The sequence below is a fragment of the Topomyia yanbarensis genome, chromosome 3, assembly GCF_030247195.1.
Source record: "Topomyia yanbarensis strain Yona2022 chromosome 3, ASM3024719v1, whole genome shotgun sequence".
NCBI lineage: Eukaryota > Metazoa > Arthropoda > Insecta > Diptera > Culicidae > Topomyia > Topomyia yanbarensis.
In genome coordinates this window covers 128,975,209-128,990,780 of record NC_080672.1, presented here as the reverse complement: position 1 = coordinate 128,990,780, position 15,572 = coordinate 128,975,209, and the positions used below count along the sequence as shown (strand labels likewise).

At 40.1% G+C, this 15,572-nt stretch overlaps 1 protein-coding gene across 9 annotated transcripts in view; it reads right to left on the bottom strand.

Moving 5' to 3' along the window:
- LOC131688905 (protein PFC0760c-like) overlaps positions 1-15,572 on the bottom strand; it is a 50,233-nt gene that overhangs the window by 1,363 nt on the left and 33,298 nt on the right. For 2 of the 9 annotated variants that reach the window (XM_058973519.1, XM_058973518.1), the window contains exons 2-12: positions 13,863-14,054; positions 13,274-13,644; positions 3,082-3,490; positions 2,782-2,958; positions 2,302-2,478; positions 1,968-2,138; positions 1,545-1,910; positions 1,101-1,277; positions 764-934; positions 211-705; positions 18-151 (exon numbers count right to left, since the gene is read on the bottom strand). In XM_058973519.1, the coding sequence (XP_058829502.1) occupies positions 18-151; positions 211-705; positions 764-934; positions 1,101-1,277; positions 1,545-1,910; positions 1,968-2,138; positions 2,302-2,478; positions 2,782-2,958; positions 3,082-3,490; positions 13,274-13,644; positions 13,863-13,935 (2,721 nt within the window). In that variant the 5' untranslated portion in view covers positions 13,936-14,054. The remainder of the gene's footprint in view (positions 1-17; positions 152-210; positions 706-763; positions 935-1,100; positions 1,278-1,544; positions 1,911-1,967; positions 2,139-2,301; positions 2,479-2,781; positions 2,959-3,081; positions 3,491-13,273; positions 13,645-13,862; positions 14,055-15,572) is intronic. The other 7 variants (XM_058973520.1, XM_058973521.1, XM_058973523.1 and 4 more) reach the window with 7 other exon arrangements.

The following is a 15,572-nucleotide window of genomic DNA, read 5'->3' as shown; positions in this document are numbered from 1 at the left end:
GGTCATGAAATACTTACACCATCGCAACTCGTTCCAAACAACAAGCTACTGTTGTCATCGTACGGTTGCCGTAGGAGACATTTTATAACTGGTTTGCATCCTTGTTCTTGAGTTTTGACCCATGCTTTGTCAATGTGACATTTGAATCCGTCTAGAATTAAAATATCCATTGCATTATGCTGATAATTTGAATTACTTTTGATTGCATACCTAAAGGATAAATACATTCCTCGACGTCGTCCCGTTCATTGTGTTCATCTATGGATGCTTTAATCTCGATGGCGTTTCCACTAAAGGTGTAACACTTCACATCTTCATCATCATCGTCTTCTTCGGAATTGTCTGTAGCCGGATCGTGGCATATTTGCGGAGCGGAAAATTCCATCACAATGTTTTCTTGAGTATCGGAAATTCCATCATTATCATCATCGCTGTCAATGTTATCCGGGATACCGTCGTTATCGTCATCATTGTCGATCGCATCTGGAATACCATCGTTATCATCGTCGTCATCTAGATCGTTTGGAATGCCATCTCCATCCAAATCATTGGCATTGCGTGATCCTTCGTCTAGTTCATCCGGGATACCGTCGTTATCATCGTCGACATCTTCAGCATCCGGAATGCCATCGTTGTCATCGTCATCGTCCTCAGAATCTGGTATTCCATCGTTATCGTCATCGTCATCCAGGTCATTGGGAATGCCTGCTCATAGATAGTCGATACCTGACCTTGTAGTATGCAGAATTCAGCTGAAACTTACCATCCCCATCCAGATCATTGGTTAGAGGTTTGCCTTCCTGGTCATCTGGAATACCATCGTTATCATCATCGACATCTTCGACATCGGGAATACCATCATTGTCATCGTCATCATCATCCTTATCTGGAATTCCATCGTTGTCATCATCATCATCTTCTTCGTTCGGTATACCTACATGCGGGTTGGGATTGTGCACAAAGGATTACTTGCCAATTCAAGGATTTGCCAATTCAGGGCGAACTGAGACAATGCATTGTTGAACAAATTTTTTTTGACTTATTTTTCGGTTTAGGTTATAGGTCGCAGGAATGCAAAGGTTAGTAGTTAGTTAACATACCGTCACCATCCAAATCGTTAGGTTTCGAACCGCTATCCTTATCTCTTATATCCGGGATGCCGTCATTGTCATCATCGCTGTCTAGAACATCGGGAACACCATCGTTGTCATCATCGGTGTCGTTGATATCCGGAATGCCATCGTTGTCATCATCATCATCTTTATCATTCGGAATTCCTAAGATAAAACAGAAAATTCAAAAGAGATTGCATATTATGTTTTGTCGAAAAGGAGCTGCATTAGAAGTAACATCCAAGCCTCTATTTTGGTAAAAAAAAAAACAGTTGATGTTTGTCCATGATGATTATGACGGATGACTGTGATGATCGTTGCAAGATCAGTTACAATCACAAGTACACGAATCGTATAAAGTTTGTAGTATTATTCACATATCGTAACACTTGTTGAGGAAGAGGTCTAGTTTGAAAAATGTACACTACGTACCATCGCCATCTAAGTCATTTAGATTTCGCATCGGAATTTTTGATTTTGTACCGGAATCTGCTTTATCTGGAATACCATCGTTGTCATCGTCACTGTCGATGCTATCCGGGATACCGTCGTTATCGTCATCATTGTCGATCTCATCCGGGATACCATCGTTGTCATCGTCGTCATCAAGATCATTTGGAATTCCGTCTCCATCCAGATCATTAGCATTACGCGATCCCTCGTCAAGCTCATCCGGAATACCGTCGTTATCATCGTCTATATCTTCAGCATCCGGGATACCATCATTGTCATCGTCATCGTCCTCAGAGTCCGGTATTCCATCATTATCGTCATCGTCATCCAGGTCATTGGGTATACCTGTTCATTTCAATACTCGTTTTTCGGGATGTACTTGTTGTACTTGCTGAAACTTACCGTCCCCATCCAGATCATTGGTTAGAGGTTTGCCTTCCTGGTCATCTGGAATACCATCATTATCATCATCTACATCTTCGACATCGAGAATACCATCATTATCATCATCATCGTCATCCTTATCTGGAATTCCATCGTTGTCATCATCATCATCTTCTTCGTTAGGAATACCTACATGCGGGTTGGGATTGTGCACAACGGATTACTTGCCAATTCAAGGATTTGCCAATTGAGGGCGAAATGAGTTATTGTTTCAACAAATTTCCTTAATCGTATTTTTCGGTTTTGGTTATGGGTAGCAGGTGTGCAAAAATTAGTAAGTTAGGTAACCTACCATCACCATCCAAATCGTTAGGTTTGGAAACGGCGTCCTTATCTCTTGTGTCCGGGATGCCGTCATTGTCATCATCACTGTCCAAACGATCGGGAACACCATCGTTATCATCGTCGGTGTCTATAATATCTGGAATGCCATCATTGTCATCATCATCATCCTTATCATTCGGGATACCTAAAATACGTGATGAATTCGATAAGAAGAATTGTGCTTACTTTATAGTCAGAGAATTTGAGTTTTTGCAGAATTGTTTTCAGAGCTGTTTTTGATACGTTTGATGTTTGAAAATTTAGTAATTTGAGTGAAGATAATGACGAACAGTGATCTTCCCTGGATCAGTTACAACATAAATGTACGGACGTTGTCTTCGCATTATGCAATGTTTGTAGTAATGACCATATGCATTCAGCGTAGAGGGAGTGATGTAACATTTATCGAGGCAGAGGTCTAGTTTTTAACATTCTTGAACCTACGTACCGTCGCCATCTAAGTCATTCCCCTTAGATTTTGCATCAGAATCTGCACTATCCGGGATACCATCATTGTCGTCATCATCATCCTGAGCATCTGGAACACCGTCATTGTCGTCATCATCGTCTAGCGCGTCCGGAATGCCATCATTGTCGTCGTCCTCATCTTGGTCATTAGGAATTCCTAAAAATATGCTCGACCAATTGCTAACAAATTCTAATATGCGTCCTACCTAAGCTTTGTCAATCTGATCTCAACACCAATTGCATATTCCCATTATCCAAAGCCTAACCCCAATAAACATACCATCTCCATCAAGGTCGTTGGCCGTCATCTTCGAATCTGGATCCATACTATCCGGCACACCATCGTTATCATCGTCCAGATCTTCTGCATCCGGCACACCATCATTGTCATCATCGTTATCCTGCGAATCCGGAATTCCGTCATTATCATCATCCGGATCTTGATCGTTGGGTATACCATCCCCATCAAGATCGTTACTTTTTGCATTCCCCCCGGTATTTCTGCCACTGCCTTCATCTACTTGTACCAGTTCTGATTCGTCTGCCACATCGGTTCCGTCATCCTCGACTTCGCTATTCCGAAATGCGGCCAAGCGCAGCTCTTGATCCTGACGTTCGTAGCAGTTGCTTTCGAACTGAGCCTCACGCTGACAGCTGTAGCTACACTGGTCCAGGTTCAGCAGTCCGGCCTATGGAAGAGGTAGAATCAGAAAATAATTCGGCCTTTGTGCCATGATTGGATGTAGAGCATTCAATCAAACACGGTTATTCGTGTCCGGGAGGAAGATTGCCTTCACGGATGATTTGAGTCGTACATGTTTCAGCCAGTAACTAGCATCTTCTTGGGGCTACTTAGAATTCGATTCACAAACTTCACTAATTGCCCTAATGTTAGTGACTAAATTTATCATTAACTACTGCAAATTTGTCGTTAGTTTGGATTTAGTGTCTAATTGTCCCCAAGTTGATGCTAGTTACTGACGAGATAAAATTGAAACACCAACTTTTCTAAACTACGGTTTCTGTTGCGCAGTATTCCAGTTCACAAACTATTTTCTGTCTTAACATCCATGTAAATTAACCTTCAACCATGTTTTACAGAAGTTAAAGGTTATCTTCGGACAGCAAAAACACTTTTCAACAAACGGTACGATTGTCTGTGGATAAACACGCCACATACATCGTTATCGTAAACCGGAAGTGCAAAGAGCTTGAACTTTACCATCGATCAATTTGAAGCTCAGTTTGATATAGATGAGTCAGCATACATATATCTTCAAGTCTGGTTTTCAAATTTGAAATTCTCGAGTTCGGGTCGGGTCCGGGTTTTTGAAGTTTTGAACTTTCGGGCTCGGGTCGGGTTCGGGTTTTTCAAATTTTATAACTTCGGTTTCAGGTTTTTAAATTTTCATGCTCTCAGGTTCGAGTCGGGTTCGGGTTCGAAAAAATTGAAACCCGATCATCTCTAGTGAGAATGCGTCCGACCAAGCGAATTTCTTCATACGTAACCATCGGACAACACAGGTCACGCACCCAGGGCAGATTCCTACGTCTTTGCATAGAACCTATTAAGGAAAATTCAACCAAAAAACTGTATACGCCAAACCAAAAACCAACATCTGCAGATCAAGCGGTAACAAATACCTATCCAAGAACGATCGCGTCTCGCCTTTCTAGAGCAACAAACAGCAAGAACAACAATAAAGTGAACGCCGACTCAGACGGATACACAATAGCGACACAGAAGACTAAGACACAAACTAGAACATCATACCGTGAACAGCATGAAAGTAGTACAGATGAGGACATGGACGAGTACGATACCGCGAAAGAAGGTAGACTAAATGACCCCAAGACACCTACCGGTTGTATCGTGATGATACTGGGAGCTAATTGGTTCACGAAACGGATATAGGGTAGTTTCAACGCCGGGAAATACCCGAGTAGATCGCATCAAAGCTGTGAACTAAATGGCTTACGGAAACCAGAGCTAAATGGCTTGCGATAACTTACCGCTGCGTAGTATCCGAGTAGAGTTCGGGGTTAAATGACTCAAGTACGCAAATAATGACGGAAAGCAAGAGGAATCTCGGGAACTAAATGGATGAAATGTCGAGCCATTTCATGTATCCAGCGAGGTTCAGAGTTAACTGCAGAAAACTCAACAAAAGACTTCGTGATCGGTGTCAAAATCAACGGTGTCATAGTATGCAGCGGTTACGCACCTCCAAGGAAGAGCATAATGCTGGAGCAGTTAACCGTGCAGTTGATCGACCGAAAGCCGGTAGTCATTGATGTTGACTTCAATGTGGGGCTGTGGAGTGGAGTAGTAGAATAACCAGCACCAGCTCTAGCGAAGTTAGACGCACGGTTGCGCAATGAAGGTTCCGTTAGCAACTTGTGGAGAGATGGAGAGAGTCCATCATTGACATCAAGGCTTATGATGCCACAATGCTGCGAAAACTGGAGCCACGCAGGACACGGCGTCTAGCTTACTGGCGTAAGAAGAAGGAGCAAACACGGACGATCGGCAAGTGACTAGCGATGAGCCCGCAGAAGCTTCAAAGGTACTGAAATCAAAGAAAGCCCCCGGTCCGGAGGGAATACCAAACGTTGTGCTAGAAGCTGCGATCCTGACATACACGGAGAAGTTCAGGATGGTCCTGTAGAAGTGTCTAGATGACGGCATCTTTCCCGAAACGTGGAAGGTACAGAAGCTGGTGTTGCTGCCAAAGCCAGGGAAGCCACTGGGCGATCCATCCTCATATTTGCCTATATGTTTGCTGGGTACACTCGGAAAATCTTGTAAAGAATTATCCTTAACAGGATGACGAAATGCACGGAGGGCGAGCGCAAACTGCTCAAGATGCAGTTCGGTTCCAGAAGGCATTTAAACAGAAGCGAAGAGGAAATCGATACTGCGCTGTGGTTACGGTAGATGTTAAGAATGCATTTAACAGCGCCAGCTGGGGAACCATTGCCACAGCGCTGCACAGAATGATGGTCCCCGACTATTTATGTCAGATCATAAGAGCTATTTCCAGAGCAGAGCGCTGCTGTTCCGCTGCTGTTCCATTCATGGTCCAACTCCTTGAAACGGGATGTATAATGTGGTCTTGAAGCCAAGGAAAGTGAAAATCGTGGGTTTCGCCGACGACGTGTCACTAATTTTGATAGGTGAGACATTTGATGAAGTGGAGGTGTCGGTGACAGAGAAAATAGACGCGATCGAGAACTGCATGATCAGGGTCAAGCTGCAGAGAGCTTACCACAAGACGAAGGCGTTGTCGGTCAGCAACTGCAAAGCGGATGAAGATCAACGTCGGAGGGCACGTGATTGCATCGAAGCGTACACTGACGCAAGTGGGAGTGATAATGGACGACCGGTTGAGCTTTAACAACCACGTCGACTACGCCTGCGAAATGTCGGTGAAGGCATCGAACGCAATAGCGAAGAATCATCCCAAACATTGGACGGCCGGAAAGCAGCACGAGACGTCTGCTATCTAGTGTTTCGTCATCGATACTGCGACGTACGGCGCTGAAAACCAAGCGGAACAGCGAAAAACTAAACTGGACGTTCCGGCTGATACCCGTACAAGTCGCGAGCGCGTACTTAACCGTTGTGTGTCCGACGCGGTACCCGGGTACCTTTTTAAGTTTCAATTAATTAAATTCCTATGTTTTATCCATAGCTGAAAATTGAAACTTTGTGACATCTTAGAACTTCACTAAGTCAAGCTTTTGGGTTAATAATATTGTTGATATAGTAAGGGTGGGAGTGAGGAGGGGCTCCTGAATTTTTTTTATTACGTGACAGGCCGACGTGGGTACCCGGGTACCCACAAAATTAAAATGCCCGTAACTAAGGTAATATCCAACCGATTTCGATACTTTTGGCCATTTTGGATTCAAGAACTCATCCACTTTTGGACTTGGTAAAAATGAATCGGGTTACTTCATTTGGTTCCCGGGAATCCAGGTTTCCGGAAGCAGGTTCCAGTGCTGGGGTACTATTTGCGAACTTCAATGGATTACTAGCAATATGGGTATCAAAATTCTTGGAATTGCATCAGTAGGCTGTATCTCGTGGTTTTGGAATCATTTGGTGATTTGACCCCGGAACGGACATTCCGGAGCAGGTTCCCATGGAGCCGTGAGTGGCCATTCCATTCCAATTCCATTTTTCAAATTGCCATAGTGTCTCGTAACAATAAAAAACAGACTTCCGAGACAATTTGAAGAGTTTTGATACTCATATTGCTAGTACATTAATTAAATTTACAAATCATATCGTAGTATTGAAACATTACTCCGGAAAATCCGGATTACCAAAAACCAGATCCATTATTCCGGTTCTATTGTATAGAATCAAAAAGTGGACGAGTTAATGACTCCAAAATATCTAAAAGTGTCCAAATCGGTTAAAGGAAGCCATAGTTATGAGAATTTCAATTTGTGGGTACCCGGGTACCCTCGTTGGCCTGCTAAAGGTGTTTTTTTTGTTGGACACATAACTGTTAACAATATCGTCGGAGATAGTATGCGTCATCGCCGGTATGATCTCATCTGCATCACCCTCTCGGAGGATATCGATTGCTACAATCGGAGAAACACCAGAAACGTGAGGAAGATGGCGAGAATCGATTCGATAGCGACGTAGCAGCAGGCATGGGTCAATACGGAAAAGGGAAGGTTGACCTACAGGCTTACCCCAAACCTATCGACGTAAGTTAATAGAAAGCACGGAGGGATGAACTTCCACCAGCCACAGCTCCGGTATGGGTCACGGCTGCTTCAGCGGTTCGGGTACGCAACGCACTATGGTCCCAAAGCTGTATTTAGGAAGACAAAACTGTTTGCGCCAAAACCGTTGGTTTTAGATATATAGTATCTTCGGCAAACTTTATTAGTACTTTCTTGCCGATTTTTTTATATTAGTTGAATTAGGGTGGTCCTTGTGGTTAGGGTGTTCAAAGTATCAACTTCTTAAATATGTAAAATTCAGCTACATAATGTTCTACAAAGTTATAAATCAATCAAATTGAAGCAACTTTTTTGAAGAAACTATGTGGTTATCTCTAATGGTTCATGTGCTATGATTTTTGCAATATTTAAGGTGGGGTGGCTCTTTAAAAATTGGTTTTCTATTAATATCTTTTTATGTGTTAATTTCTCGCTAATACTTTGTTCTAGAGGTTTTTAGAACTTTTGTAAATACACATGTTTGCCGAAGCAATAAAGTTTCTATCTCTTTTGTTTGCATAGTTACAGGCGATTTTCAAAACAAAAATGGTTTTTTTCAAAGCTATATATCTTCCAACATTGCAAATGGATTTTCAATCTTTTACTTTCATTTGAAAGATCGGAAGTTTTGAAGTTTTTGATGAAAAAACTGCGGGAGCGTTATTTCTGTAAAATAAATAATTAATTTTTGAAAATGAAGTATTTTTCAACAAAAATCGTTCATAACTTTTCAAATAGACGAGATAATAACTTTGTCACTTCAGCAAAAATCTTCGCCATGCAAAGTTCTAAAAGTGCTGCAAACAAAGTATTTACGATAAATCAATGTATAAAGTAACAAATGAAAAATAGTGATTTTAAGAGGTCACGTTTTCATCGCTCAATCTCTGATGGTAAAATCAACTGAGAAATAGTCAATGTGTGTTATAATGAAAATCTATTGAATATGTGACACTGTTTGAAAACACAACCTTTTACCGTACAACTACATGTTAGCGTGAATTCACAATAGTGTTAATAGCGTACTATAGTAAACTCTAAATAAAAGTTATCTATTACGGGGCCAATAAAGCAAGTACCGTCATCATGCATCCGGCAGTTTTTTCACCAGAAACTTCAAAACTTCCGATCTTTCAAATGAAAGTAAAAGATTGAAAATCCATTTGCAATGTTGGAAGATATATAGCTTTGAAGAAAACCATTTTTGTTTTGAAAATCGCCTGTAACTATGCAAACAAAAGAGATAGAAACTTTATTGCTTCGGCAAACATGTGTATTTACAAGTTCTAAAAACCTCTAGAACAAAGTATTAGCGAGAAATTAACACATAAAAAGATATTAATAGAAAACCAATTTTTAAAGAGCCACCCCACCTTAAATATTGCAAAAATCATAGCACATGAACCATTAGAGATAGCCACATAGTTTCTTAAGAAAAGTTGCTTCAATTTGATTGATTTATAACTTTGTAGAACATTATGTAGCTGAATTTTACATATTTAAGAAGTTGATACTTTGAACACCCTAACCACAACGACCACCCTAATTCAACTAATATAAAAAAATCGGCAGGAAAGTATTAACAAAGTTTGCCGAAGATACTATATATCTAAAACCAACGGTTTTGGCGCAAACAGTTTTGTCTTCTTAAATACAGCTTTGGGACCATAGTGCAACGGAGTGTGAAAAAGTCGGGAAGACACCGGAGCATGTGGTCTTCAAATGTCCGAGGTTCGAAGCGACACGCACGGAGTTGCTTAAAACGAGAGGACCGGATTGTATACGACTTGTATATTGAATTGTATCTCTAGTTATAAGATAGCTGTAAATTTTTTCCTCTTTATATAAAAATACTTCAACATTGTAACCTCCTAGTTTTAAGATATCCAAAATGCTAAAAAAAGAATTTGGCACCGCCAAGCTAACGCATTTGTGCCTATTAAATTAACGAACTGAAAAAAATCGTGCTTTTCACACAACGAAGGATTACAATCGGAGCTCAATCATTACAGTTCTTTGACTCTAAAATTGAATTAAATTAAGTACATTAGGGTAACTCTTAACTCAAATCTTAAATGGATAGCTCACATCGATTTCAGAAACAAGAGAGCTTGCGTTGCCTTTGATCAATGTAGACGGACTTTCGGCAAATCCTGGGGACTCAAATCCACGTACATTCAGTGGATCTACACAACAATTGTTAGACCAATACTGGCATACGGGTGCCTTGTTTAATGACAGAAGAGAGAATTCATGACAATACAAACAAAGTTAAACCATCTTTAGATGATGGTCCTAATGGCGATGACCGATGCGTTCTCGATGACATCTACTGTTGCTCTAGAGGCACTCTTGAACATAAAACCGTCTTAATGTTACTGGGCTCTGAAACAGTAACCAATAAGATCGTGCATCTAGCCATACAAGACTGTGGCCCCAAATGGTTTGGTTACTAGGGAAGAGTGACCCATTGACCTTACACTCACATGTATATTTCCTTTTAAAAGTTTCCATGTGAGAATTCCTCTTCGCGAGGAATGGCTGTCTGGCTGGATGGAGCGACAACTTGAAGAACACATAATTTGTTATACTGATGGTTCTTTGTAGTCAATGCTGGTGTTTATTGTCGTGAAATGAGATTCAATCAATCTCTTTCACTTAGTAAATACTGTACCGTATTCTAAGCAAAAATATTCACGATACTGTGTGGCGTACAAACGGGACTTCAACAGGAAATTCGCGGTAAAAGAATCTATTTTTGCTCTGACAGTCAAGCTGTCCTGAAAGCACTTAGTTCGGCAGATTCGATATCGAAATTAGTAATCGCATGTCGACTTCGAAGCGAAGAACTTTGCATTTCAAATGCCTTCTGTGGATACCCGGTCATTCCGGTATTGCTGGAAATGAATGGGCGGACGAATTGGCTAGAACTGGCACTGTGACTGACTTCGTTAGTTCTACCACTGTCGATAAATTGGATAAAGGACAAGATTTGTTCTTGGTGTAGCTTGCAAACTTGCATCCAACCGAAAACTTTTCTACCGGATGTGAGTTCGAAAATGCAAATGAATTTGCTGCATTTTTCCAAGTACAATTGCAGTATTCTATTCAAGACACTAAGGGGACATTGAAAACTCAATTATTACTTGGCTATTATTCAGCTTGCTGAGTATTATTCGTGTGATCTTTGTGAATTCGATTAAGGAACTGCATATCATTTGGCATGTAACCGGATTTTTGGTTCTCCTTCTATTTTTATGTATTGTAAAATATTATAAAATATTAAAAGATTGCCGGCTCAGTTATGTTAACACGTTGAGCCGTGTCAAATAAGTCTTGCGCAAAGGCTACTAAGGAAATTCCAGCTGCTAAGACCAAGACCGGTACACAGTTGACTTATGCTAACACACAACTGTCAAACCAATGACAGCGGATCGGGCAGTAACAAATACTAGCTCAACAACAGTAGCGATCGCGTCTAGTCTTATTAAACCACGAAGCCAAATGCCATCAATGTAGTATATACAGGTATGGCGAAGATGGCACTTTGGTATTCGTAAGATGAACCTTACATGAGTGGTGCGATCACAGAATAAATCAATTTGCTTCTGTCATACCGTTCGTTCCGCTTCCATTGAACCGTGTGACCGCTATGACGTCGACCCGTTGTGCTTCTGGATTGCTTACATATTACATACATATGGTTGCCAACGCTAGCAAACCGTGTGTTCTGTCATATTGCCATCGCCAACGCGAAGTACCGTAAACCGGGGTGACATTAATCACTCTTCGAAGTAATCATTACATATTTTTAGACGCAACACATTTTTTTCAAGTTTCATATTTTTAAACCATGTACTAATGTATGGAGAACAAGATTGAATGGTTTTACCTAAAATTGTCCGCTTACAGCTATATTTTCAAAAATAATTTCAAGTTGAAGCCCGTGTTCGTATGCCGGGGTGACTTTGATAACCTGCATGTTCACCCACATTAAGTTGTTGATGTCAATGTTTTTCATTCAAATGTTTGTTTAAACTAATTCTGGAAAGATACTCATTATTAAATAGATATTAATTGGTATTATAAAAAGTATTTCAATGTACTGTACAATTCGAGTAACCAAAATTCGTATAATTTGTGTCGAACTAGAATAAAATATTCTGAAAACCTTTAAAACTGCTAAAATGGTTTTATTTCAGTGCTTTATCAATGTACAAAAAGTTTCATCTATTTTACCACGTTGGAATATTGAACAATAAAAAAGTGTGCGAATTTTTGCTTAAAATAATTTTAAATAATTGCAAACTAGTTTCACAAAAAATTATTTAAAATAAACAAACTCTTGAAACTAAATTTGCCGCATCCCAATCTAAAGGAAAATAAAAACTCGCTTGTAATTTATTATTCTTGCTCAAATCTGAGATTTATTTGTTTTATAAAAAAAATTATACTTTACGAAGCTTCGTAAAAACAAGGGAAAGTCAAATTTCGGTGTTTCGTAGTTTTTGGACCCAAAAACCGAACAATATACTCAAAAAGTATATCAAATCAGTATTTCATAAGTTTAGAGTAAAAATCATTTCAAATTAAAATGATTCGGTAGACTATTCTGGTTTAATAAGCGATCTACGAAAAATGTTTCGAGTGATCAAAGTCACCCCGGTTTACGGTAATTACATTGTTGCGGTTTAAGGCGCTAGGGCCCAACCTTTTATGGCGAACTTATCAGTAATTGATATGGCATTTAAGGTGAAAAAATCAGTAAAAAAAACTGGCTATGCAGAGTGTTACTACATTCAATCAATTTCCATTTAATTATATAACATTTGAGCAATGTTTTCCTAATTATTCATTGCAAAATGGTGAAAATTGGACGAGTGGCTGTCAATATACCACCTCTCCCTCCCATTTGTAACTTAGATATCCCACCATTTGTAACTAAGTTATTCCACGCCAAATGTCACCGCGCACGGATTCCGAATAGCGGATTGAAAGCGTAAACAGCTTGCGTACCGGCGATCCCGCAGGGGCTTACATGTCTGTTGCAGATTTTGCCGCATTGTCAAACGATAATGAATGGAAGCGTGGCAAGCAAACGTAGTATACATTTATTAAACCTGTGACATATTTATGCATCAATTGATTGCAATTAATACAGGCTACAATTTATGGAAGTTTTTTTGAAATTCATTGGAAATATGCCGTTATGATGAATTCAATTATATTAGTTGAATAAGGTAAAAGTCTTAATTTCTTCGTATTTCCATGATTTTATTGAATAGTTTCAATGAATTTCTAGTTGAACTTTCTTCCATAACTTGTAGCCTGCAATAATTTCAATCGATTAATGCACAAATATGTATATGTAATCGCTTTGAATTCAAAGTAATACGCTGAATAAATGCCTACCACGCTTGCTTGCTGCGCTTCCATTTATTATCATTTGCTAATGCGACAAAATCTGCAACATACATGTTGGTCCCGGCGGTGTCGCGGAAATACAAGCTGTTTATGTCTTCAATCCGCTGTTTGACGTCCGTGCGCGGCGACATTCGGCGTGGAGTAACCATTTCTTCTCGGCGGCATGTTAGGTACTATCTAAAGAAAACATTTGGTAATTATAGTTCAGATTTGGAATAACGTAATAAGTACTTGTCAAATAAATAAGTTTCTCGCTTTTGCTTGTTGCTTACTATATCTTATTAGTCTTAAATTCCACTCACCTTATTGTAGTCCCAATCGTGGCACACGCCCTCAGCACTGCACTTCTCTTGTAGAATGTAGGCTCCTTTCTTGTTACACATGAAGTTCACCTCCGGGTGACACACCTCCGGTGGAGGAGTTCGACTCACGCCAAACATCAGTATCACGTACAAAATAATCGATGCTACCAAACTGACGGCAGTCAAAATTCGGACCCGCTTTCCGTAGGCAAAGGCGCTACTGATTGCCCATTTGTCTACCAGGAGTGCAAATATCAGCGGACCGAATAGGGCAACAATCGGAATAATGGCCGATATGGAGTAGATTTCATTGAAATCGAACCCCTTCTCAGCCATGTTTGATTGGAGGAAGGGATAGATGCATCCCAGTCCTAAAAAATCGTGAGATTTAGTTACAATTATTAATCCATCAGCAGTGGTTATGCGTTTGAAGGAATCAGATCAAGTGGTAGAGTCAACTCTCTCTTATTCGATTATCAAAGAGGTTGTAGTAATCGTGATATTCGGATAAAGTGAAGATCTTTTCAAATGTGTTATTGATTCACGCAGACAGGGAGAGTAGACTGTAGTTGTGACACCTGGTACTCACCTCCATAGAATAGAAATAGAACACATTTCAGCGCTATACAGTGCTTGCTCTCAAACAGTACCTTGTCCTCCATCTTCCGGAGTAGTACGGCGAATTCGCCCTCCGCTGGTGTCCTTCGCTATAATTGCCAGGCCAGTATTTCACGCTAGCTCCACTTCACCTCCTGTACGGAGGAAAATAGTAATATGCCAGCTGCGAATTAAAAACCGGGTCGATAATTAGTGAGTTTGTAAAGAAATCTATTCATTGAAAGGTGCCAATTTTCATCTTGAGGGGGGTTTTTTGGTTGCCCGAGCGCACACGCATGTAGTTATGTCGAGGAAATTTGCTTCTATGAGATTCTCAATTGTTATGAATGTATTTAGATCGAATTTATTTTATTGAATATTTCGAACACCGATTGTTTACTGACCCGGTAAAGGAACCAATCATACAGAGGCACTAATGAAACTCTAGAAACAACATATCACGTTATTTACCTATTTAAAACATGGTATTTTGTCATATATGAATAGTATTTTCGCACAATTTCGTCAAGAAATGTGAAAACATAAAAAAAGAACATTCTTTGAACAATTTCAAAGCGGTGATGTATACATTTCATTCGATTTGACTATTAAACTATGTTTGATTTTTATTATTTTATTTTATATTTTCGAGTGTAGTACTGCTGCTATCTATGTTTGTACGGAGTTTCAGAGGTCGTGAGGGGGGCTTCTGAACTCCCTTCTCAGGCGAAAATTTTGCTTTAAATGATAATCCGCTCACTGAAAACCTCTTGGTTCATAGCACACAGTCGCGTACAACATTTGCTTTCCTGTTCGTCTATTACCAGAACGTTCGTGGAATGAGAACAAAAACACAGGCCTTCTTGCTTGTCTTCACTTTCTACGAGTATGACATTATCGTTCTCACCGAGACCTGGTTGCATGATGATATATTAAACGATGAACAACGCAACTCTTCTACTAGTCATCTGTGTCGTGGAGGTGGTGTTCTTATGGCGATAAGCAAACATCAAACTGGGACTGTTCTAAAACTGCCTGAATGTGAATATTTGGAGCAAGTTGTCAACGCGTTTCACTGCCTGCCTATTTGCTGCATTTGTCTGAGGACAAACAGTGATTCTGACTTGTACAACGTTCACTCCTCTGCAGTCCAAAGTATTCTGGGCAAAGCTAATAGCATTCTGGACAAAGCGACATTGTACTTGTTGTAGGTGGTTACAATCTCCCTAATCATCGGTGCATTTTCGATGACAATTATAAGTGCTACCTTCCTGAAAATGCAACATCGAACAAGAGACGGCCATCACAGAAACGTTGGTCTTAAGCGGCTTGTGCCAAATCTCGTGAATGGACGGACTCTCGATCTAGCTTTCGTTAACGACACGGACGTATTTGAACTGATTGAACCTCCGACATCTATACTGAAAGTAGACCTCATCACAAAACCTTCGTTCTAAGATTTTATTTGCGTTCTGATGATGGTGAAGCTTTTGATACAATTAACGACGACCTCAACTTTTATTTTACTAGATGCAACTCCGATTAAGTCTCAATGGCCATCGGTGCACTCAATTGACATGAAATGCTGATTGAAAATGATTTGGATCACGCAGTTGGAGCTATGCTGCGATTCTTCGTAATGTTCCCAAAAACGTGTTAGCAAAAAAGTCTATTATTAGTTTCCGTGGTGGAATGTCGAGAT